This window comes from Hydractinia symbiolongicarpus, chromosome 12 (assembly GCF_029227915.1).
Source record: "Hydractinia symbiolongicarpus strain clone_291-10 chromosome 12, HSymV2.1, whole genome shotgun sequence".
Classification (NCBI taxonomy): Eukaryota; Metazoa; Cnidaria; class Hydrozoa; order Anthoathecata; family Hydractiniidae; genus Hydractinia; species Hydractinia symbiolongicarpus.
In genome coordinates this window covers 20,672,287-20,693,762 of record NC_079886.1, presented here as the reverse complement: position 1 = coordinate 20,693,762, position 21,476 = coordinate 20,672,287, and the positions used below count along the sequence as shown (strand labels likewise).

General features: G+C 32.4%; 1 protein-coding gene across 2 annotated transcripts; it reads left to right on the top strand.

The window, feature by feature from the left end:
* Nucleotides 1-8,397: 8,397 nt before the first annotated feature.
* Nucleotides 8,398-21,377, top strand: LOC130621553 (methionine--tRNA ligase, cytoplasmic-like). Of its 2 annotated transcripts, XM_057436857.1 has the most exons (28): nt 8,398-8,482; nt 8,570-8,726; nt 10,398-10,429; nt 10,522-10,580; nt 11,320-11,416; nt 12,327-12,455; nt 12,761-12,833; nt 12,909-13,024; nt 13,663-13,726; nt 13,808-13,839; nt 13,926-14,026; nt 14,456-14,572; nt 14,778-14,853; nt 15,408-15,535; nt 15,706-15,795; nt 15,868-15,919; nt 16,074-16,133; nt 16,763-16,837; nt 16,993-17,035; nt 17,131-17,287; nt 17,425-17,488; nt 18,246-18,497; nt 18,699-18,778; nt 18,851-18,982; nt 19,051-19,155; nt 19,670-19,931; nt 20,102-20,206; nt 21,173-21,377. In XM_057436857.1, exons 1-28 carry the CDS (start codon nt 8,480-8,482, stop codon nt 21,335-21,337), a joined length of 2,826 nt encoding a protein of 941 aa, XP_057292840.1. In that variant the 5' UTR covers nt 8,398-8,479; the 3' UTR covers nt 21,338-21,377. The 2 variants fall into 2 exon arrangements, with proteins under 2 accessions (XP_057292840.1, XP_057292839.1); XM_057436856.1 differs by having other exon boundaries at nt 8,403-8,726.
* The last annotated feature ends 99 nt before the right edge of the window (nt 21,378-21,476 follow it).

Genomic DNA, 21,476 nt, shown 5'->3' with positions numbered 1-21,476 from the left:
ACATGTGCAGTACTTTTTAATTCAACCTAACCTCAGGAATTGTGACGGTCCTTAGGAAGTATTTTTTATCGGCTATTTCCACAACCCGTCCATTGAGGGTTAACATCTGGTAACACATTTTTTTGCCTCAATTTAACAAAAACGGTTACACAAAAGGAACTTTAATTACGTCCAGTACAACTCGTCGCTTTTGTCCAAGATGGTGACACTATGGTGCAATTGGCCTAAAATGTTTCTATCTGACAATTTTGCGTAGCGACAGCGCTACATACAGGGAGAGCAACCAAAACCATCTGAGCCCTTGACTGTACCTGCTGCGTGAGAGATAATTAATAATTTAGTTTGATTAAAGATAATAAGCGAATAGGTGAAGGTTTTCCTTATAAACAAAATTGTATGTACGGGTTGGAAAACATGCTGTTGATTAAAAGCAATTTTTCAGTTTGTTCTTTTTTATATATAAAAAAAACTTTTTTGTTATAAATTTTTTTAGCCTTTTTCTAACGTCTTGTAAAAACATGGCACACGAAATCAGTATTTGAGAGATAAATTGTGAGAACCTGTCTTCTTCCGTATTTCTTAATGGAAAAGACGCATCTGCAGGGAGGGAAAAAGCAGGACCACGGAGGGTAAATATATTTTCCACCGCGAGACACTTTTAGTCAGCCCACTTGCAGCTAATGACTGACTGCGAACCGACTTATGTGGCAAGGCGGGAAAATAAGTCAGACTGACTGTGCCTATCTTCGCCATATATATTTTTTTTCGCAAACCGTTTTCAAGTGCAGCTACAACCACTGGAATTAAAGTATTTCTGTTGCCTTTTTGTTACTTTCACTTTGGTTAAAACATCAGATAAAAACACATTGTCCATTACGATATTGTTTTAATGCAACAATAGATCAACGCGTCACACAAACATCCAAACAAGATCAACACAAAATACACATCAAAACATTTGCTTGAAATTAAAAAAAACGCGTCTGTACGTTGACCCAGAATTTTTTTAAAAAAATATTGACATTAAAATCAGATTTGAATTTTATGTTTATCCTAGCCCGAGAAATCTATATTCAGTACCCCAAGTAGCATCCTTATCATCCAAATACATTATTTTGGTTACATTTTCAAGTTTTATTCAACGAGTGTTGATGTCGTCAATAAATATACATTAATATATATTTTTACGTGTTTGTATACCAGTGGTTTTCAATACAACATTATTGCGTGTAACACTCGTGTTACACGCGTGAGTGGCTGATCCAGGTATTGTGCCGGAATAACCTTCGTTATTATTTTAGAAGCATTTTGTTGTTCATGTTAGAAAGTGCAAAAAACAGTTGTGTTTTCCAACCATAAGTCAGCACTTTTTGAACCCTTTTCCGATTTTTTAAGCTATATATATCGAAACATATTGCAGTTCATAATCGTTGAAATTGTATTTTTTTTTCGAAACTTTAACAGGAATAACTTTTCCAAACAACAAATATGGAGGTGTCAATTAAACAAATCAAACTTATTTTTCTATTTATCGAGCCTTGCTTAGAACAAACAAAACTGACTTACCTAAACAATCTTCCCAAATATGTCCTTACTGTGTGGTAATAGAAGTACTGTGGACAAGAATGTTTGGCTTTTATTTTTATATCGTCTGCCATCACGAAACGTTGTTTACTTTCACAGTTTTGTCGCCGTATAATGTCGAGAACGTCGTCGTTGACATGATTAGCGCACGTCAGATTAACATTGTCATTAATAGCGTGTATATACAACTATTTTTATATGAACGCGCCATCATCCAATCGATTATCACAGTTTGAAAACAAGTTGTTATCCCTTGAAATTGCTGACAAAATCTGCACTGTTGATAAAAAAAAGATTCGTAATTTCACAAGACAAACATTTAGGCGAATGAATGAAGTAGGAAGCTTTTTGCAAATTTCCAAAAAAAAAGCTTATATAGTTTGGTGATCACTCGGCTTTATGGATATACACTTTTTCTTGGCAGTTGAGTGACAGTTGAGTATATCTGCTATAAAAAATTACTGTGCCTACAGATGTGCGCGAAGTGCGCGAGTCCACTAAAAAATTCCGCAAAAGAAAAACAAGTAGGAAACGTTTGCATCAACCATTTGTTTGTTTATAAACTCAGCACAATCAGGAGATACTTGGACTAAATTAAGTGTTGTTATTTTGAGTAAAAGTCCTGGTAACCAAGCTAAGAAACAGCTTACAAATGACCGTCCTAACCCATAGCTTTTCCAACCGGGATAACATAGTTGCCTCCCGTTTACAAACAGGACGGGGAAAGTGTTTTTAATCGTTTGAGACTTGGACAGAACAGAACGAATCAAAATTTAAAAGTTTTCTGAACTTTCCAAATTTTGTGAAAATGTTAACCGGTACATAAGGAGTTAATTTAAATTTGTTTACGGGTAAAATTGATTGCCAAGCTGTTGGGTTGTTTCTAAAACTCTACCCAGTGGGTAAACTATCTTGATTTTCATAACATTCTCATATAAACTCCTCATCCTGGAACTGGGACTAATATGTTTTATCTTTTTTTAGGTAGCAGGAAAAATTTGTTCGTAGAACTTTATTAACTAATGTTTTTAATGTTTTGATAGACAAGCTTTTCTTTGAAACTTCTCAATCGTAAAAATAGGAGGACAAACTTTAAAACACAAATAACATGAAATTAACTATGAATAAACGAGCCGTTTCGGCAGGAAGTTCTACGGCGTATTACTGATTTTATAGTTCTTTAAAGCAAATGCTCCTCGTAGTTGCTTTACTTAATTGTGCACAGCACAAGAGAATGAATGAAAGTAGTAGAAAATATGAGTTCAAGTTTGTAAATACTGCTTTTATTAAATCTACATGATACGTAAAAAGCAATAAAAAACTGTTTTTGATTTATTTCGTTTTTAAAACAAAATTTTGGCCTGTTGAAACTTGTTGTACGAAGTACAAATCTAGCTTTGGTAACTTCCAGATCACCTAAAAGATAACAAACGACCGTTGCAACTTGGTACCAGCGAAACCAACTGAACATAAAATAATAATGCAAAATGATTAATTTGTAAACATAATATGTATTTGTACCTTAGTGTAACAGAGTAGTCTGTTATAACACTCAAAAACTAGTAAATCCTGTACCTCTACACTAGAGTCGTATCCTGCGCCGCTACACTAGTCTCGGTAGTAAACACGGCGACAAAAAAAGAAGCCTATTTTAAAATTTTACCGGCTAAAGCCGTAGAAGATATTCATGCCAGACGTCACGTATTTTCCACTCAACTTATGGCTAGTGATGATGAGATTGTTTTGGTAAAGTTCTTTGTTTAGTACATCCAATTTCCCGCCTTTAAAACCTTGATGACAAATTCAATACGACAAAAAGTGAAATAGAAAATAAAAATTGTGACCACTTTGTTTTTTTTGGTTTTGTACATTCAATCAGTTGATAAATATTTACGAAGGGAGGAGATAATTTGACAGCACTGGCCGCCTTTACATATTGTTTAAAATTAGTTCAGCAAAATCTTGTTCGATCTCGAAATCTTTTGTTTGAGATAAGGCCTGATAATTCGTTTGGCAATAAAACTGGGTGTGCGATTTACGGATACGCTTTCCAAACAGGGCGTTTAAAATCGAGATCACGCTTACAATTCAGACAGATCAGAAAATATCCAAATTTCCTCATTTTTTTTAAATTTCGTGAAACTGTTGATACGTAAGGAGTTAATTGTAAAAATTTTCACGGATGAAATTGATTGTCAACCTGGTTGGTTTCAAAAGATCAGTTGGTTGGCTAACTCTCTTAACGAGATTTTTGTAACTTTTCACATAAACTCCTTATTCCGTAACTGGGACAAATGTGTTTCATCTTTGTCCATGGCAACGATGACAACAAATGACAAAAAAGTAAAGCCAACTATCAAGGAGCAACAACAACTGTTATCATTTTCGTCACAACTTTTCACTTCTATCAAACCTCAAGAGTCTTTTGAGTTCAATGAAGTTATTTTATACCCTATTATGCAACAGAAACTCCTGATCTCACTAAAGGTGAAGTTTAACAAAATATAATAGAGAATTTTGTAAGCCTTAAATGAATGTTTTTTTAAATGTATTTTTAGCTTTAAACAATGTACAAGTCGGTACTGCAAAACTGAGATAAAGATTTGTTTGGTTGGTTGCCACGTTACCTTTAGGACATTTGCACTGACAAGAAAGTTAAAAGAACTTGTGACACATGAAGCATGCCTTTCGTTTTCAAATGCAACTACGTCAAGTGGTCATATCTTTTTCGGATGGTGTTTCCTTTTTTTTAATCTGACGCGTATTTTACGGCAGAATAAGTGAAAGTCGAAACTCTAATCAGCAAATCGGAATACCTTGAAATATATTGGCCATGTTGACGTTAAAATGTCTTTGTCGCCCAGTATAGACGGTGAAATTAGAAAGAAGAAATGCGATGTAAAAAGGATAACCCGTGGATTTATCCAAGGGCTACCGATTATCTGTATTCTAATATCTGACGTGCATCACCTGTCTGTTCGTTAGCCTCTGAATCGCTTTTGCTTTTCTACGATCTGCACGAATGATTTCTTTTGTCTTTCAACGTAATTGTTTTGATCTTACCGACACGGAATCACTTTTTCAAATTTTTTATTAGTAGGAATACCGTGTAGCCAGCTTGTTGAGACATCACAAAAATGTTGATCTTCCTTTGCAAGTTGTCTGTCTCCTTTCATTAACTTCTGCAGACATTGGTGTCCAGTAACCGTCGATAAATACATATAAATTATAGCATCGCATATATAGCCAACAAGGTACAGAATTTTAAATCTTAAACCTATCTCAGGATTTAAAACATCTAGTTCTCCTAAAAAAGACATCACTGATGGGACGGTATGAAATACAGCGTAGCAAAGTACCAACAATAGTGGCATTGTTAATTCGATTGGTTTGTGCAAAATATGGTTAACAACGACTGATGAGGATTTTTTACTTGTCCATTGCATACTTTGTTTATTTTGGACTAATTTTATTCCAATGTATACGTACACGCTTGCAGAAAAAGCCAAAAATGAGGTGTCATAAATAATATACCAATAATAACGATAGATCGGTGATAGAAATCGGCCGAAACTATCTTCTCTCACGTATTTAGCCATTACAAGGAAGGCAGCAACCATTAATTCAAGCGACCATATAAATCCAACTAGATACTTTGTTCTTTTAATCGAGCAATAAAAAGGATATCGAATGTTCAAATAAACTTGTGCAAACCGATCAACTGTTAAAACAAACATGATTAGAGTGCATGAAATAGTAGTTGCTGGAAAGAATAAGTTCATATGTATCGAAATATCCAAAATGATGAATGCACATATTGACATTTCTGATGCGCATAAATTGAGCAATAATATCTTTGAATTATCTAAAATCTTTGAATTTTTGTTATACGTATTTCCTTTTTACATAGCATATAAAAACCAAACGAATGAAGAATCAATGCAATTATTGCCATTGGTACAACATATGGTAGCATAAGTTTAGGGACTAATTTACCCATCTCGAAACAAACATTGCAACTTGCATTCATGCTTCAATTGTTGTGTTATAATTTTAAAACTATACTTTTGGAGTTTTTTAATATATTTTTTCATTTTAGTTTAGATTGAGCTAATAAATTGACGGAAAGGGCAAATTGTACCTTTTAAAAAAAGGCTTTGAATTAAACTATTCTTATTGAAGACAGCTGTCTTGAAAACTTTTGTTTTTGAGCAATTGCCATAAAAAAGCTTTATTTAACAACTGCATGTTTAACATGTACAGATAGAATGTGTTGCTTTTTAGGTAACCTAACCAAATTGCTATATTTTCAATATCAAATAAAAAAGAATAAAGAAAAAGAATTATTGATGAAGGGATTAAAGGAAATAGTTATCAAATTAAATATCTGTATTTATTTTAATTTTAAAAGACATATGTCTTACTGGTCTTCTATTTTGCGTACACGTAATATTTGCGTGATACAAATTCAATATTTACTTTAAACGACAACTTTATAAGAAGCAAAGAAAGCTTTGGTTATCAAAACCATCACTTCTACTGTCTTTATTTTCAGCTCGTGTATTACACTTGTGTTTGGAGCAAGATTAAAGAAAAGTATGAAACTCAGGATATACAACTTCTGAATAAACGGGAAATCCTAGGCTAATTTTGACCTAATTTTAGGCCTAATATTATCAACCTTATTGGCGTCTATTTGGAAGCAGCAGATTTTTTATGAGCCATCATCTCAAGGCGTTCTCGTTTTATTACAAGCTCGTGAGCTTGTATTAAAACGCAAATGTGTCCTACAAGAATGGAAATTTTTGCCTCTCTGAGCACCAACACGGGAGTCGTCGTGTGTTCGAATCTCATCTTGGTAACTATTTTTACTTTTTTTTTCTTTTTTCTTTTTTAAAAAGATAAGACAAGTGTTCAAAACACTTGTTTAACTAACTAGTAAATAAAGGTGTTTCCACCAAACTTTTTAAAAGTGAATGTAGGCAGAATTAACTGAATTAATGAATTTCGCAAATTTTGGGGTTTGTGGGTTTGTGGTCTTTCTTCTTCCTGTCAGTCGGTTCACCCAAGACGGACCCATCGAAAATTAAAAGTTCGAGGAATTTTCCGTTCAGGAAAGTCTCACAAATCAATTTTGAAAAATAAGTGTGTAACAAATATTATTGCGTATCTGAATAGTAAAATATGTCGTGTCTAACTTCGTAACAAAAATCCCAATTTGATAGACAGCTTTTTGTAAACTTTATTCGTGAGGTTGTTTGCGTATATCATACGTCTTGTTGGTGTTAAAATAAGTTGGAATAAATTAAATTTCAACAAACGTGTACCTTCAGATTTTTGTTATAAGTTAACACTCAGTAATGTTTTTTCGAGCGCTAATCAGTAGTAAGCTACTGATATTACCTAACCACGTTTCCAACGGCTGTTGTCTCTTTTTAACGTTATGTGTCACGTCCTGATGTAAAAAGAGACAAGAGGCGCTGGGAACAAGGTTGATTTTTACCTTGTTCAATGTTATCCAGAGTGTTTATTTAAGTGAAGGCGATCATTTTGGATAGTGGCGTTAATCATAATTTAGTGTGCGGGGTGCCAATATTCTTTGATCTTTCCTAAATTCCACGAGGCTGGTAAAAAATACAAAACCTTTCCTTAGAAATCTCCAAACTAGCGTTAAATCGTTCATATGCGTTGGAGATTTAAAAAAATAAGATTTATAACGACAACAAAATTATCTCTAAAAGATTTGGGTTAAGAATTTTTAAAATTTTTCTGCCGTGAATTTTCTGTTATCATTCTGCAGCAGTTTTTACTTTCGCAATAAAATTCTTCAACAACACAGATATAAAACTCTACTTGTTACCTTGTAATAAAACATTCGAGGACTAGGGGCGTTTGTATGGAAAAGTTTCTCAGCAAAGTCATAATGTTGGAGATATCAAGGACTATATCCACAATTACCACATTTGACCCATTAATGGTCACACGGCCGGCAGCGTAGAGAGTAGGTTGTGCTGATAAACGCTCCATCTAAGTAAACACGTCCGATACACATCTGTATTTTATCGAGATTATATTTTCAACTGTTAACTGCGAAGATTAAGAAAATTAAAAAAGTAAATTGATGAATTGACCGAAATCTTGCTAAAAGGGTTATAAAACAAGGTTCTAATTCAAATTTTTGTGAGATCTTCTTTAATAAAGCGTAAATGTATTATATAAAGTCTTGTGCAAAAAAAAAAAAAAAAAAAAAAAAAATAGGAAAAAGGAATTTTGTACTAAAAAAAGTAACCAATTCTTTCAATAAACACTCATCCAGGCTATCAATCGGTAAATAAGGTTTCCAAGCGGTAGATAGATAGATGGATGGATGGATGGATGGATGGAGACCCAATTAGGGTCCGCGCTCTCTACTAGACAACTCCAGGCAACATCCAACGCCGCACATAGTGTGCCATCTCCCCAATTTCTCTCACATGGTTTGGGTTAACCCGGGGCTATGGTAACATTCACTCGCCCGTGCTGAATCGCCGTCAAGAGGAATCGAATCCCGGTCCTCCGGCACGGAGTACGAGAGCTATAACCTCTAATCTACGCCGCAACAACAAGCTTTTCTTTTTAGCAAAAGTAAAATGGAGGCTAAATAATAATGCAGAACCAAATCTGCGGCAGCAGAATGATTTCGCGTAATCCAAATCCTCAGCAGAATCAGAGTCCCCGAATTCCGATCCCGATCTGTCCTATAAGGACAAGGGGGCATGCGCCTTGTAAGCTTCCAAACTTGTTGAATGGTTCCGTTAACGTCCGTATTGATTGTGAATGACGAAATAAAAATGGTACCAAAAATGTGCGACGTTTGTGGTGGTTAATTTTTACGTATTTTTAGTTAATAGTTTGAATGGTATCATTTTTTACTTTTACTTCTAAAGTTGTATTTAAGTCAAAAGTACTGTGTAGAAATCACACCATCCCGTCATTTTTAAAACAGATTACACAAAAGAACTTTCTTGCTCGGTTGTTTTCTTCATCACGTACAAAAATGCCAACGCTTTTTACCGACGAGGGAAATCCATTTGCTATAAAAGTATTGGCTGCAAGTTACGTATTTGAATACCCATTGCAAACAAATATTGTAAGAAAGAAAGGTAGCTATTATTTGTTGTTCACGTAATTTGGTCTGTAGCTATATGCTGCACCTTTATGGAGCTTTGTATTTAACCGATTTTATTATTAAATTGCCAGATAGATTCTTTTTGCAAAGCTCATATTTTACCTATGTGAGTAATAGAGGATTTAAAAAAAGTATTGGGATAACTTATATTGATTACTCAGCATATCTTGCTTCTTTTTTCCAGTAAAAATTCCAGCAAGATTGTGTCTCTGCTGGTGAAATTGTATTATTCCCATCAATGTAGGCTTTTTATGACATGCAGGATTTAACGTTGTTATTTTTAATTGTTGGTGTCCAGCAATGTTTATTCTTTAAAATAAGTAAATGTAACTATGTTATTTTACTGTTGATAAGTATATAGCGTATGATCCGCCAACTCTGTGAAAAAAACACATTTAACGTCCTTATATCCGTCCTTATTTCAAACTTTTGTTATCGTAGGGCTATCTGTCGCGGACCGTTCGGGGGCTATGACAAGAAAAAAAATACATATATTTGTGGACAAATAAGCCGGATCCGACCTGTAATATCATCCGTTATTGCCGTGATGGATCCTTCAACTCCATGAAATTTAAAAAACACGTTTGCTTTCTGATGACTAGCTAAAATATTTTAAAAATTAAAATATTTATTAGAAAACATTCTCGAATTGTTGGACCCTCAGAAAAGGTATATATAAAATGACCATAATTATAATCAATTAACTAAGATAACAATATATATAAAAAATGACCACCGTCGCGCTTGACTTTAAAATCACAAAAAGGTGTAGCTGGCTGAACTTACCGCCAAATTTTTGTCATGCGCGAGTTCCGACACCCCAAAAATGATTAAGTGGTAGTATTAAACCCCCTGAATCGAATTCCTTCATTAAAATGGTAGACAGAGCTGTGGTAAGTTGTTGTAGGCTTCGAAAGCAGTTTCACGGAGTTATCAGATTCACGGAGTTGGCGGATCATACGCTAACATTACTTTAAATTGATCCCTGCCACACTTGTGTAAAGTTTAAAGTGTGCCAGCAGAGTGGGGAATTGAACCTGACTATTACAAGCCAGGTGTGCTACTATTACACCAAACAAAACAAGCAAGTTAATGTACCTCAAAATTAGGATTTTATTAAAAGCTAGTCGTTAACCCATGGGTTTGCCCATGCTTTTTATACCGCATTGCGTGCTTCTTGCTATAGCGCAGCTAAGCTACCATTTTGCGTGACAGACAGACAGACCTATATGGGTATTTTAATATAGATCATTGTTAAGATTTGCACAAGGACAGGTTTGCAGACATGGATATGTCTGTTTGTAGCACATTCAAATCCTTATGTACAATATATCTTCATCCACCAAAATCAGTACCTAAAAAGGTTTATTTATGTTGCTGCAAAAAATTACTTGAACATGGTTAATAATATCCACCAAAGAGAAGAATGACTTCCTCAACAGCCCTTTTAACTAATGCCAGCATTCACCAATGGTCATCAAAGAATTTACTATGCATTTAGTGTTTTTCTTAAAGAAAGTGCAAGTTACTTGTGAAATTGTGGTATTATATATATTGACAGGTTAAATCATATCTTCATAATCAGATTTAAGAAAAAAATATTATTATTATATGTTTTTTTTAAGGAAATATAATATTTTTTTAGACTTTAACCTTCCAGGATGTTTCAGCCAGCAGGTAGGCCATACAAGATTACATTTTTACATCAGCTCAATCTGAGATGTTGGAATCTCAGTTTGTTAATTTGCTATGTACATGTATCTTTTTAGTTACCAATTCTTGAAGTTCAACCTGGGAAATATTTATTTAATCCAAATACGGCTAGCAAGTATGTGTAGATGTTTTATTATTTTACTTTGAACCATGTGAAGTTAATGAATATTTAACAGCATTTATTTATTGTCTGCCAATGAAAATTTAACATAATTGAATTGCTGGTTTAAAATTTATAATATTTTCTTTCCAAAACCATATGATCAGTTGTAAATGTCAATAAACAAAGTTGTTATTCTTTCATTCTTGTATCATGAGAAAGTGTATTAAATAGGTTGAAAAGGTTCAAAGCCATAAAACTTTTTTGGGATCTTTTTATTGAAAAATATATAAATGAATTAGAAAAACCCATACTTGTTTCACTAAAACAACCTTATTTACAAAACTGCTTAGTAACCAGTTCCAAATTCACATGATTTAGAATTGTTTTGCATATGTGTAACAAGTTTTTTTGTTTTGTTTTCCATAACAGCCTTGCATTGGAGTTAATTTACTTTTTTACAAAGTGTGTTTCTTCACTTCAAAACTGAGCATAATTCAAGTATATAGTCGCAAAACAGAAAAAAAACCTTCCTAGATAAACCCAATGCATAAATTTATGGAAGGATCTAAAACGAAGGATGAAACCAAGTTGTTCATGTGATGGAATCTTTTTCATAATAAGATGATTTTTCTTTTGTTTTTAATTTAGCCAAAAACGTTTTGGTCTATTCATGGACAACCTTATGTGTTTTTTGTGTAGATGTTGTTAAATACCTTTTATAAAACTGAAAGTCTCTTATTTTCCTTTTTAGTTTTATTTATAAGCAATCGAGACAAGCATCATCACAATGTAAGTCAACCTTTCAAAAGATGGATGAATTGCTGGAGTGGGAATCCCAGAAGTTAATGGTGAGATATGCTTGTGTCCTTTTTTGTTTTCAGTAAGATGTGAATGCAAGCAATCTTAACAGTTTGACATACACAATATATTTATACAGTTAATCTTCTTTTACTATGCACTATTTGTTTATGTTTTATTTTACTTTTTGTTTCGTTAAAGATAATTACAATGTTGGAATAAATTACATGATTCTTTGAGTTTGTCAAAAACTTACTAAGGGCACTTCTAATGATCTTGAGTAGCAATTTTAAAAGATTTAGATTTTGCCTGATGCACACCCACCCACAGCAAATTTTTTTGCTCGAATAAAAGAATTAGTCCAAGGTCACATTTGGTTGTGCAGCCTTCTGCAACTTATAGCTTTTGACCTAGGAGTAAACTACAAGTAACAGAAATCAATCAATCAATCAATGAAGACTTTCTTTATACTGACCAAAAAATGACACAACACTTCTGCAATTGATTTTTTATTGTCTATGAAATACAAAATAACACAGAATAACATTTTATGTTTTTTAAAACTAGGGTGTAAAATGAATGATTCAGTTTTTCTTGATAATTTATTTTGATGTAATACTCTACATGAATGCCCTGTAGATCATACATAACCAACCCCTTTTTGTATAAAAGATTCTTTTATAAAACTTAAAACCTTTCTTAATAAATAATTTAATGCTAACCTTTGATAGAGGGAATGCAAATTTTAGTTCTTATCCTTATAATAACAAAAGTTGTCATAATTTGTGTATGTCTGTCCTTTTTAAAAGTCAAAAATCAATATAGACATTCGATTTAGATTCATGTTGTTAAAATGTTAAAATACAATTTTTTAGATTTTAAATGTAAATTGCGAAATTTGAATAAAATGAAATGTTACAGCAAAACAATTCATTTTGATGATTTATTTATAAATTTTAGCCTGCTGTGTTACCTATCATGCTGTCAGCATTGTCAGAAAGCAAAAAGACTTCCACTCATGTGTCATCAATGACAAACACGTTTTCTTTTATTAATGGTTTACTTAGTAAAGAATTACGTTTAATTGGGGTAAGTTATTTGTTTATTTATCTGCCTTGCACCCGTGTGCATGCATACTAAAGTCGCAGAGTAGACTCAGTTCTCTTCTTTTTTGCATCTTTTAGTTAGCTCTTTGTGAGCGTGATTGCATTGCATTTATGTTTGTTAAAAATTCTAAATATTTAAAACAAACATTTGTAACTTTCTTTTCGTGTAAATGAATTTGTAGGGTTCGTTATACTAGCTAGTCTGTTTTAGTAAAGAGAGAGGAAATCTATTTAAGTGAAAAGAATTTAATACAGCAACTGTTATCTTTACTAAATGTGTTTATTTAGTCTACAACTACAATTGCTGATGTTGTAATCTGGGCAAGTTTATATGGTGTAATGCAAATTAAAGATGTTCAAGGTTCTTTTATATAAAATTTGTTTTTGTTGTTTAATGTATAAGCACATGCATAATTTTTTTATTTATCATGCTTAGATATCGCTATAAATTATCCTGCTTTAATGAAATGGTTTAATGAGCTGTCAACAACAAATTCTTGCAAGAAAGCAATTGATCAAGTTGTAGGTGGAAAAGGAATCGATGCTTTCAAGGTTATTGTCTTTGTTTTTTTTTTGACTCTATCACTTACTACCAATAACATAAATCTGAAATTTTTTTTTAATTTGTTATTAGTGGCAGTAAGTACTTTTGTTTTTTCCTCTCATGCTATTTTCACCAACTATAGCATGTTATTGTGAATCTAATTCTGAAATATCTAAGAGAAGTAATTGCTTTGCATGCGACTCATGTGACACTATATATTTACCCAAATTTTTGAGGCCTTACTGCAATACACCTTTCTTTAAGCAAATTAAATTCGGACTAATGTAATAATTTTTTACCTTATCTTTTGTTTTTCCATGTTATGTTGTTGGGCAGGTCCTGTAATACCAAGGGAAGGGGCTTGATTTTGGCTTAAGGGGCGAATATAATCTCTTCAATGTTGTGCTGAGTAATAAAAAGTACATTGAAAAATGACAAAAATAGTCGTTTTAGATGATAGAAAACCCTGTTGTGACCCTATTTTATGCTAATTTTATGCTACTTTATAGAATTTTAAAACTTTTAATTTATCTATATTAAATAATATGAAAGTTTGTTAAAAAAATGCAAAAATTTTATTCAATTTGTTTCTTAGTCACTCACAGACAGAAAATCAATTTGAATATTTATTCATTTTTCTTTTTAGTCAGCTTTAGAAGGATATACTTTTGTGTTATTACAACATAAAAATCATACAGAGAAGAAAACAGGTATCTCTAATTTATTAATCTGCATAATTAACCCATAATAATTTATATTTTATGCTGTGGAATATGTTATTTTGTTTTCAGTGAAATCCGAAGACCATCATCATGACGTGAAGGTAACAGATTGTTCAAAATAAAAATAATTCTTCACTTTGTAATTGCTTTAAGAGATCTTGTAAATTTATTTATTTACCTAATTTAGCCTGCTGGAGAAGTTAGTGAGGAAGATGTAGAAAGAGCAAAATTACATTGTCTAAAAAACAAAGAGGGTGCACCTAAACTGAAACAACGACAACACCCAATGTATGCAGTTTTATTCTTTAATTAATATTTTGATCAATAATACTTCAAAATCAGAAATGTTTGTGGTTATAAAAAGTTAGGGAGTGGTGTGTGGAGGTCAGAAATGTAGTAAGCGAAATTTTCAAATTCCATAAACAATAACGAAGGTGTAAAGTGTTTAAAAAATTTATGGTAAATAAAAACTACGTTTTAAATAAAAAGAGAATTAAAAATTTATTTATTTAAGTTTTAATTAAAATTTTATTGCCAACAGAAGTAATTATCTATAAATATCTTTGAAAAAGTGGAATGGATTCGGTTTCATAAATATCACAAATCAGTAAAATCATATTTAAACTGATGTGAATTAGGCGAAAAATATTTGCATACGTTTGTTACATTAAAAATTTCTCACTTTACATAATAGACGTACTGCATCATTATTTTTAGATTGCCCAAGAAAGGCGAGAAGAATATCCTAATTACAGCAGCTTTACCTTATGTCAATAATGTTCCACATCTGGGAAATATCATAGGCTGTGTACTTAGTGCTGATGTTTATTCTAGGTAAGTTTGACCAAGTACATAATTTTACAATATTCTTATTTTTTCTTAGTTTTTAACATTTTTTAACCAAGTAATTTTTAGAAACGTTTTCATTAAAACGGTCATTTTGTCACATATTTATGGACGTTTATATTTTCTCTAAACTCAAACATGTTTGTATAACAAGTGGAATGCACATGTTCACGAAAAGTTGTTATGTTTCTAGATATTGTCGCTTACGAAATTACAATTCGTTGTACGTATCTGGAACTGATGAGTATGGCACTGCAACTGAAACGAAAGTAAGATTTGTATCTGAATAAACAGTCCTGCTTTGCAACTTATTAATAGTTTAATTAGCAAAACATGAACAGCAAATCATCTCTACTTTCTTGAAACACTGTTTTGTGATACCAGTATTACAATCAAAATGATGATTTGGGCATGGTTTTGGGATTTTTTTAAACACCAGCCAAGCAAGATTATCGTGAACTACACAATATAAATTTGGAAATGGTATATTCTTAGAGCTTTGCAGCTACTTTGCACCCATAAAAAAATGTTTTGAAAGCTTGAATTTTGCAAACAGAAGCGCTCCTGTGGATAGAAAATAAATGCATCGATTTTGATAGTCCGTTTCAATTTCCAATTCAATTTTACTTTATCGTTTAAAAAATTAAGTAGTTTAGAGATTTCATGCAATTTGAAAGCACTAGACAAATTTCTAGTCAAAGCTGCTATCAGGTAGCCTTAAAGAAAGAAAAAGATTTATTGAGAAGCATTATTTATTTTCTGTTCCCAAACAATAAGAAATTTGCTTACCTATGTGAAATTTATATGTGTCTGTAATTTTTAGGCTATTTCCGAAGGTTTGACACCACAAGAAATTTGTGATAAATACCATAATATCCACTCTTCTATTTACAAATGGTTCAATATTGATTTTGATCATTTTGGTAGAACAACAAGCCCAGAGCAAAAAACGTATGTAATTTTGATCTATTTTTCGAAAAGATTTAGATTCTTCTGTACAACTTTTTAGATCATAGTTTGAAAACCTCTCAACTTTTTCATCCAGTCTTTTCTGTACTATGTTGTGATGAGTGTAATACACTTGCTGTATGGCTGCTGCACTACTATTTTCTTTTTTGTAGTATGGTGCAGGATATCTTTTTAAAAGTCAAAGAAAATGGTTTTCTTATTAAAGATTCTGTTGATCAATTACAATGTAAATCTTGTGACCGGTATGTGCATTCAAACTTATCTTTTTGCACGAGTTAAATAAAAGTTTAAAGATGACAGTCCTTGTTTTATAGATTCCTAGCTGACCGTTTTGTTGAAGGAATTTGTCCATTTTGTGCTTATGAGGTAAGATGTTTTCACAGAATGTTTCATGAATTACTTCAAAACATATTTTTATGTAGACTGGCACATAAGTTTTCCTATTGTATCCTCTAGTTCGACCTTAATATTAGCGAGTAGACCATCTGTGACATTGTATCTACTTAAAAATTATTTTCAGGATGCACGAGGAGATCAATGTGATGCTTGTGGTAAACTCATCAACGCTGTCGAATTAAAAGTTTGTATCTTTTTAACCTTCTTTTTGTTAATATTTCAACACCACAGATATGGTATTATCTACGATCATCAATGATCTTCATAAAAATTACTAGGGTGGTGGTGAAAAGTCACTTGGTATTTTACAAATAATTAATAATTTTTATATTAATAAATTTTATTACAAGCAATGTTTTAAGCCAATCAAAAATATGAAGAAACTTTTTATAGGCACTTTTAAAGGAAGTTTTAGAAAGTACAATTCACTTTGCCTGTCACATAGTATAGATGTCACCAAGTATAGATTGTGTACAAAGATATCAATCAGTGAGTTACATCAATATTTTGTTGAAAACACTAAGTCACTAAGGGAAAATATATATATAACCCAGTGATGTTAATAGCTAGAAGATATCAAGATCATCAATCAAGTAGGTCAAAAAGATTAAGTGTTTTCATTTAAAAAATCTCGTTAATCCTTTTCGGCTGTATGCCCTACCTGGGTTTAAATTAGTGAACAATAATTTTATGCAGTACTAATTTCTTTCTAAAAATGCTTAATATGCTGGATGTCGGCCCTTTTCTTTAGCTTGGAATATATTTAGGAAACAATATGCTTAGTTCACATGTAATGTTTTTTGTATCTTTCAGAAACCGCGTTGTAAACTTTGTGGATCACCACCAGAAATAAAAACTTCGGAACATATTTTTTTAGATTTACCTAAAGTGAGTGTTGTCGACTTTAATGTTGTTAGTATCATTACTTCCAAAAATCTTTCAAACTCTCACGCTTTTGGTTTCTTACGCATTTGTTTGGTGTAATGAAGTGTTCACATTTAGTGTTTTGCCCAGTCTTATCACAACTATTTTTTATTATACAGATCGAGCCTAAATTAAAAAACTGGGTTCAAAAGTCACAGGAAGGTATTACTTTTTATTATTTTAGGTATTATTTTACATTACAATTATCTTATGTTGCTAGTAGATCATTCATCAAAAAAATTTAAATTTTCTACTAGAAAACTGGTCAAGTAATGCTCGACACATCACAAAAGGTTGGCTGAACGAAGGCTTAAAACCTCGTTGTATCACAAGAGATTTAAAATGGGGTATATCAGTTCCAATGGAGGGATTTAAGTCCAAGGTGTTTTATGTCTGGTTTGATGCACCCATTGGGTAATTTGTTCAGTACTTTTTAGTCATGTTAGTATTGCTGTTTTTATTTGCTAAAGAAGTCATTACTTTCCTAAGTTTAGTAGCTGGATTATCCTTTCTGTGATAGTCATAACACTTGTAGTAAACATTTATTTCAGTTACATTTCAATGACAGCTTGTTACACTGACAAATGGGAACAGTGGTGGAAAAACCAAGAGGAGGTAAGAACTTTTGCAGAAAAACATTTTTGTTCGTGCAAAAGTTGTATTGGTCGTTGCAAATAAAACCAGTTTTGTTTTTGAATTTAAATTATAATAATTTACTGTGTGTTTTTTTAATTTACATTATCTGGGTTATGAAAATACTAGTTGTTGGTTCGCCCGTCCATTACATTTACCCGTCGCAACAAAGTGGATAAAAATATATCGCATTTGATATTCGTGTTTCCTTAACATCATTTTCTAACTCAGCGGGGGGTCCGCGCAGAGACTGTGTTAAAACATAATTTGCTTTCTTTGTTGTTTTGCAAAGTTTAAAGAAATAAGGGCAACCGTGAATACATAGTACTTCCATGAAGTAGAACAAATTTTTTATCGTTCTCTTTCAATGTTTAAGAAGCTAAAAGAATTCGCTTAAATGGAACTTGTGCAATAAAGTATCATTTTTTCAGCTACAAGTAGGTCTTACCCAGTGTGTATGTAAAAAATATAGGCGTGCGTTAATAATTAGAAAAAAATAAATTTTACTAAGAATGGCCTATGCGCGCTAATTATAGCACACAACAGATTGAATAAATCAGAATGAACATTGTAATAACATAGAAATTGTCGTGTATTTGTTGTGCAGTTGCGGTTGCGATTGAGTTGAGAACACAACGAGTACAACACAGTGGCAGAAGAGATATCGCACCGTTAAAAAGCATTTTTTATTTCTTTATTTTTTACTTTTTGTTTAGAAAATATAATTTTTTTTTCGTAGGTCAAATTGGTTCAATTTATGGCGAAGGATAATGTACCATTCCACACTGTTATGTTCCCTTCATCATTGATTGCTGCTGATGACAATTTCACTATGTTGTCTGAAATCAGTGCAACGGAGTATCTAAATTACGAAAACGATAAATTTTCCAAGAGTCGTGGCGTTGGTGTATTTGGTGATCACGCTGAAAGTACTGGAATTCCTGCTGACATCTTTAGATTCTATTTGTTGTATGTACGACCTGAAACTCAGGTAAGTATTCTGTTATAATTAACTACATAATTCGTAATGCTTTTTTCTGAACTTTTTCATGATGCGTGGTACCTCAAAAATGTTTATTTTGGAAACGTAAATTTCGTAGAATGTTCTTAATTTTAATCATCAGATGTGTAAACACATAAGCTGAATCCTGTATGAAGAAAAAATATTACACAATTCTTATTTTGAATTTAGGATAGCGCGTTTCAGTGGTCTGATTTTATTTTAAAGAATAACTCAGAGCTTTTAAATAATCTTGGAAACTTTGTAAACAGGTATGCTGTTTTGTGATACGTACAACTCGTTTAGTTGTAACAGAAGTAACAAATCTTTCTGTTCTTTTTTAGAGCATTAATGTTTTTAAAAAACAGTTTTAACAGCACTATACCGGAACTTCACCTCACTGACGAAGATTATCATTTGATAGCAAGTGTGAACATGGATTTGGCAGAATACGTGGAGTATTTGGACAAAATAAAGTGTGTTGATTCTAATGCGATTCTCATCATGCTGCTTCAACAAAAATAACTGTTTCGTTTATTCTTAGGTTGCGCGAAGGGTTGAGGGTGATTTTAAATATTTCACGTGCTGGAAATCAGTACATACAATCTTGTAAACCCTGGGTGCTTGTAAAAGGAAGCGAGTCAGAAAAGTAAGTATGTTACTTCCGTGTGTGTATTTTATGCATTTAGGAGGGCAAATGTTTAATACTTCAGAAGACAAGCAGAATTTTTTCCATTCATGTACGGAAAATTTACCCCGCGTAGAAATAATAAGTTTTCTCCAATTTTAATTCAAATTTTATTTATCGGACTTATTCAACAATATCCAGCGTCTTCGTAACACTATTTTAAATAACTTGGCTGAAATGGAACATCAACAAGCCAACAGTAGCAATTCACTAGTTATCGTTCTTTACGATGAAATAGTTCCTTCGTGTCACCTATTGAGACATCGTCATCAAAATGAGGTCAAATATGTAATTGTTGAATAAAAAGCAGACTAGATTCGGGAAACGTGTCAGACATATAATCGAACGACTGGATGAATAAATAAAGGGATAAATTTTTTATTCTTTTTTTGTTCTGGCACATAGTTTACTAACATGAAGCAGCATATACTTTCCATGTTATTTTTCGATAATATTATTTTCCATTCCGTCCTAGGTCACGTGCAGGCACCGTTATTGGCTTGGCTGTTAACCTATCAGCGTTACTTTCCATTCTTATCCAACCATACATGCCAGAGATAAGTGCACAATTGCAGGAACAAATCAATGTATCGAAGAATGCTTACGCCATACCGGATTTTTTTGTTCCAATGTTGATGCCTGGTCACAAAACGGGTACACCGAGTGTCTTATTTCAGAAGTTGTCGCCTGAATTGGGAGAAGAATTAAAAAATAGATTTGCAGGAGCTAAGTTAGAGGTTGGTTTTTTGTTCATGTTCAATTGACTGTTGGGTTGTTTTGAGTTTGGTTCATAGCATATCTTGACTAAGACAAAGTTGACTGTAGCAACTAAAAGGAGTTTTACCATTTCAAAAAATTGATTATAGATCATATAGTTTCACTTGCATCTTTTCCTCTACTGTATTAGACAAAAGTTGCTGACAAACCTAAACCAACTCCTCCAGTCTCAACCAGTGTGGGTAGTGCCGATCCTGTCAAAGTTGCCCAACTTGAAAAAGAAGTAGCGACACAAGTAGGTTCAATATTTTTTTTAAATTTGTTTCTAAAAATAATAATAAATTAACTTACTAAGATATGTGAATTCATTAAGCCCAGCGTTTTTTTTTTTTTTTTTTTTTGCGTTCGTCGGAAAATTAAACCGACGATGTCAAGGTGGCTTACCGTAATTTCATAGATAGCTAAACGTTTTAATAGATAGCCAAACGTTTTGATAGATATCTAAACGTTCTGATAGATAATCAAACGTTTTCATAGATAGCTAAACGTTTTGATAGATATCTAAACGTTCTGATAGATAATCAAACGTTTTCATAGATAGCTAAACGTTTTTATAGATAGCTAAACGTTTTCATAGATAGCTAAACGTTCTGATAGATAATAAAATGTTTTCATAGATATCTAAACGTTCTAATAGATAATCAAACGTTTTCATAGATAGCTAAACGTTTTCATAGATAGCTAAACGTTTTCATAGATAGCTAAACGTTTTGATAGATATCTAAACGTTCTGATAGATAATCAAACGTTTTCATAGATAGCTAAACGTTTTCATAGATAGCTAAACGTTTTCATAGATAGCTAAACGTTTTCATAGATAGCTAAACGTTTTCATAGATAGCTAAACGTTCTGATAGATAATAAAATGTTTTCATAGATAGCTAAACGTTTTAATAGATAGCTAAAGGTTCTGATGAGAATCAAACGTTTTAATAAATTGCTAAACGTTTTGGCGCATCTATGTATCATATTATAATTCCTGTATACGTCTGTCTGTCTGTCACGCAAAATGATAGCTTAGCTGCGTAAGCAGCGAGACGCACGCAGTGCGGTATGAATATGCTCAATTTCAATTTCTGAATCGTTATAACTTCAAAGAAGCTACAAAGGTGAATGCCAAAATAGTAAACGCATAATGGACAGTGGCCTTTAGACAGTTTTAAGTTGTTTTTTTCCTAAATAATTTTTGTTTTGTTTTCAGGGTGATGTTGTTCGAAAAGCGAAATCTGAAAAAGCGAGTAAAGACGTCATCGATACAGAAGTTAAAAAACTTTTGGATTTGAAGAAATTATTAGCCATTGCGCAAGGCCTGGACCCTAACGCAACAAACAAACAAAACAAGGGTAAGAAAGGCAAAAAGAAGTAGAGATTCAGAAATACAGAAATAAATAAATACTGCCACAAAACATCTTTTCGTTTTTATCGACTGATTGGGTTATCTGTTATTTAAATGTGCTAAGTTAACCCCTTGGATTTGTTGTGTTTTGTAAAATTAATTCACTAAG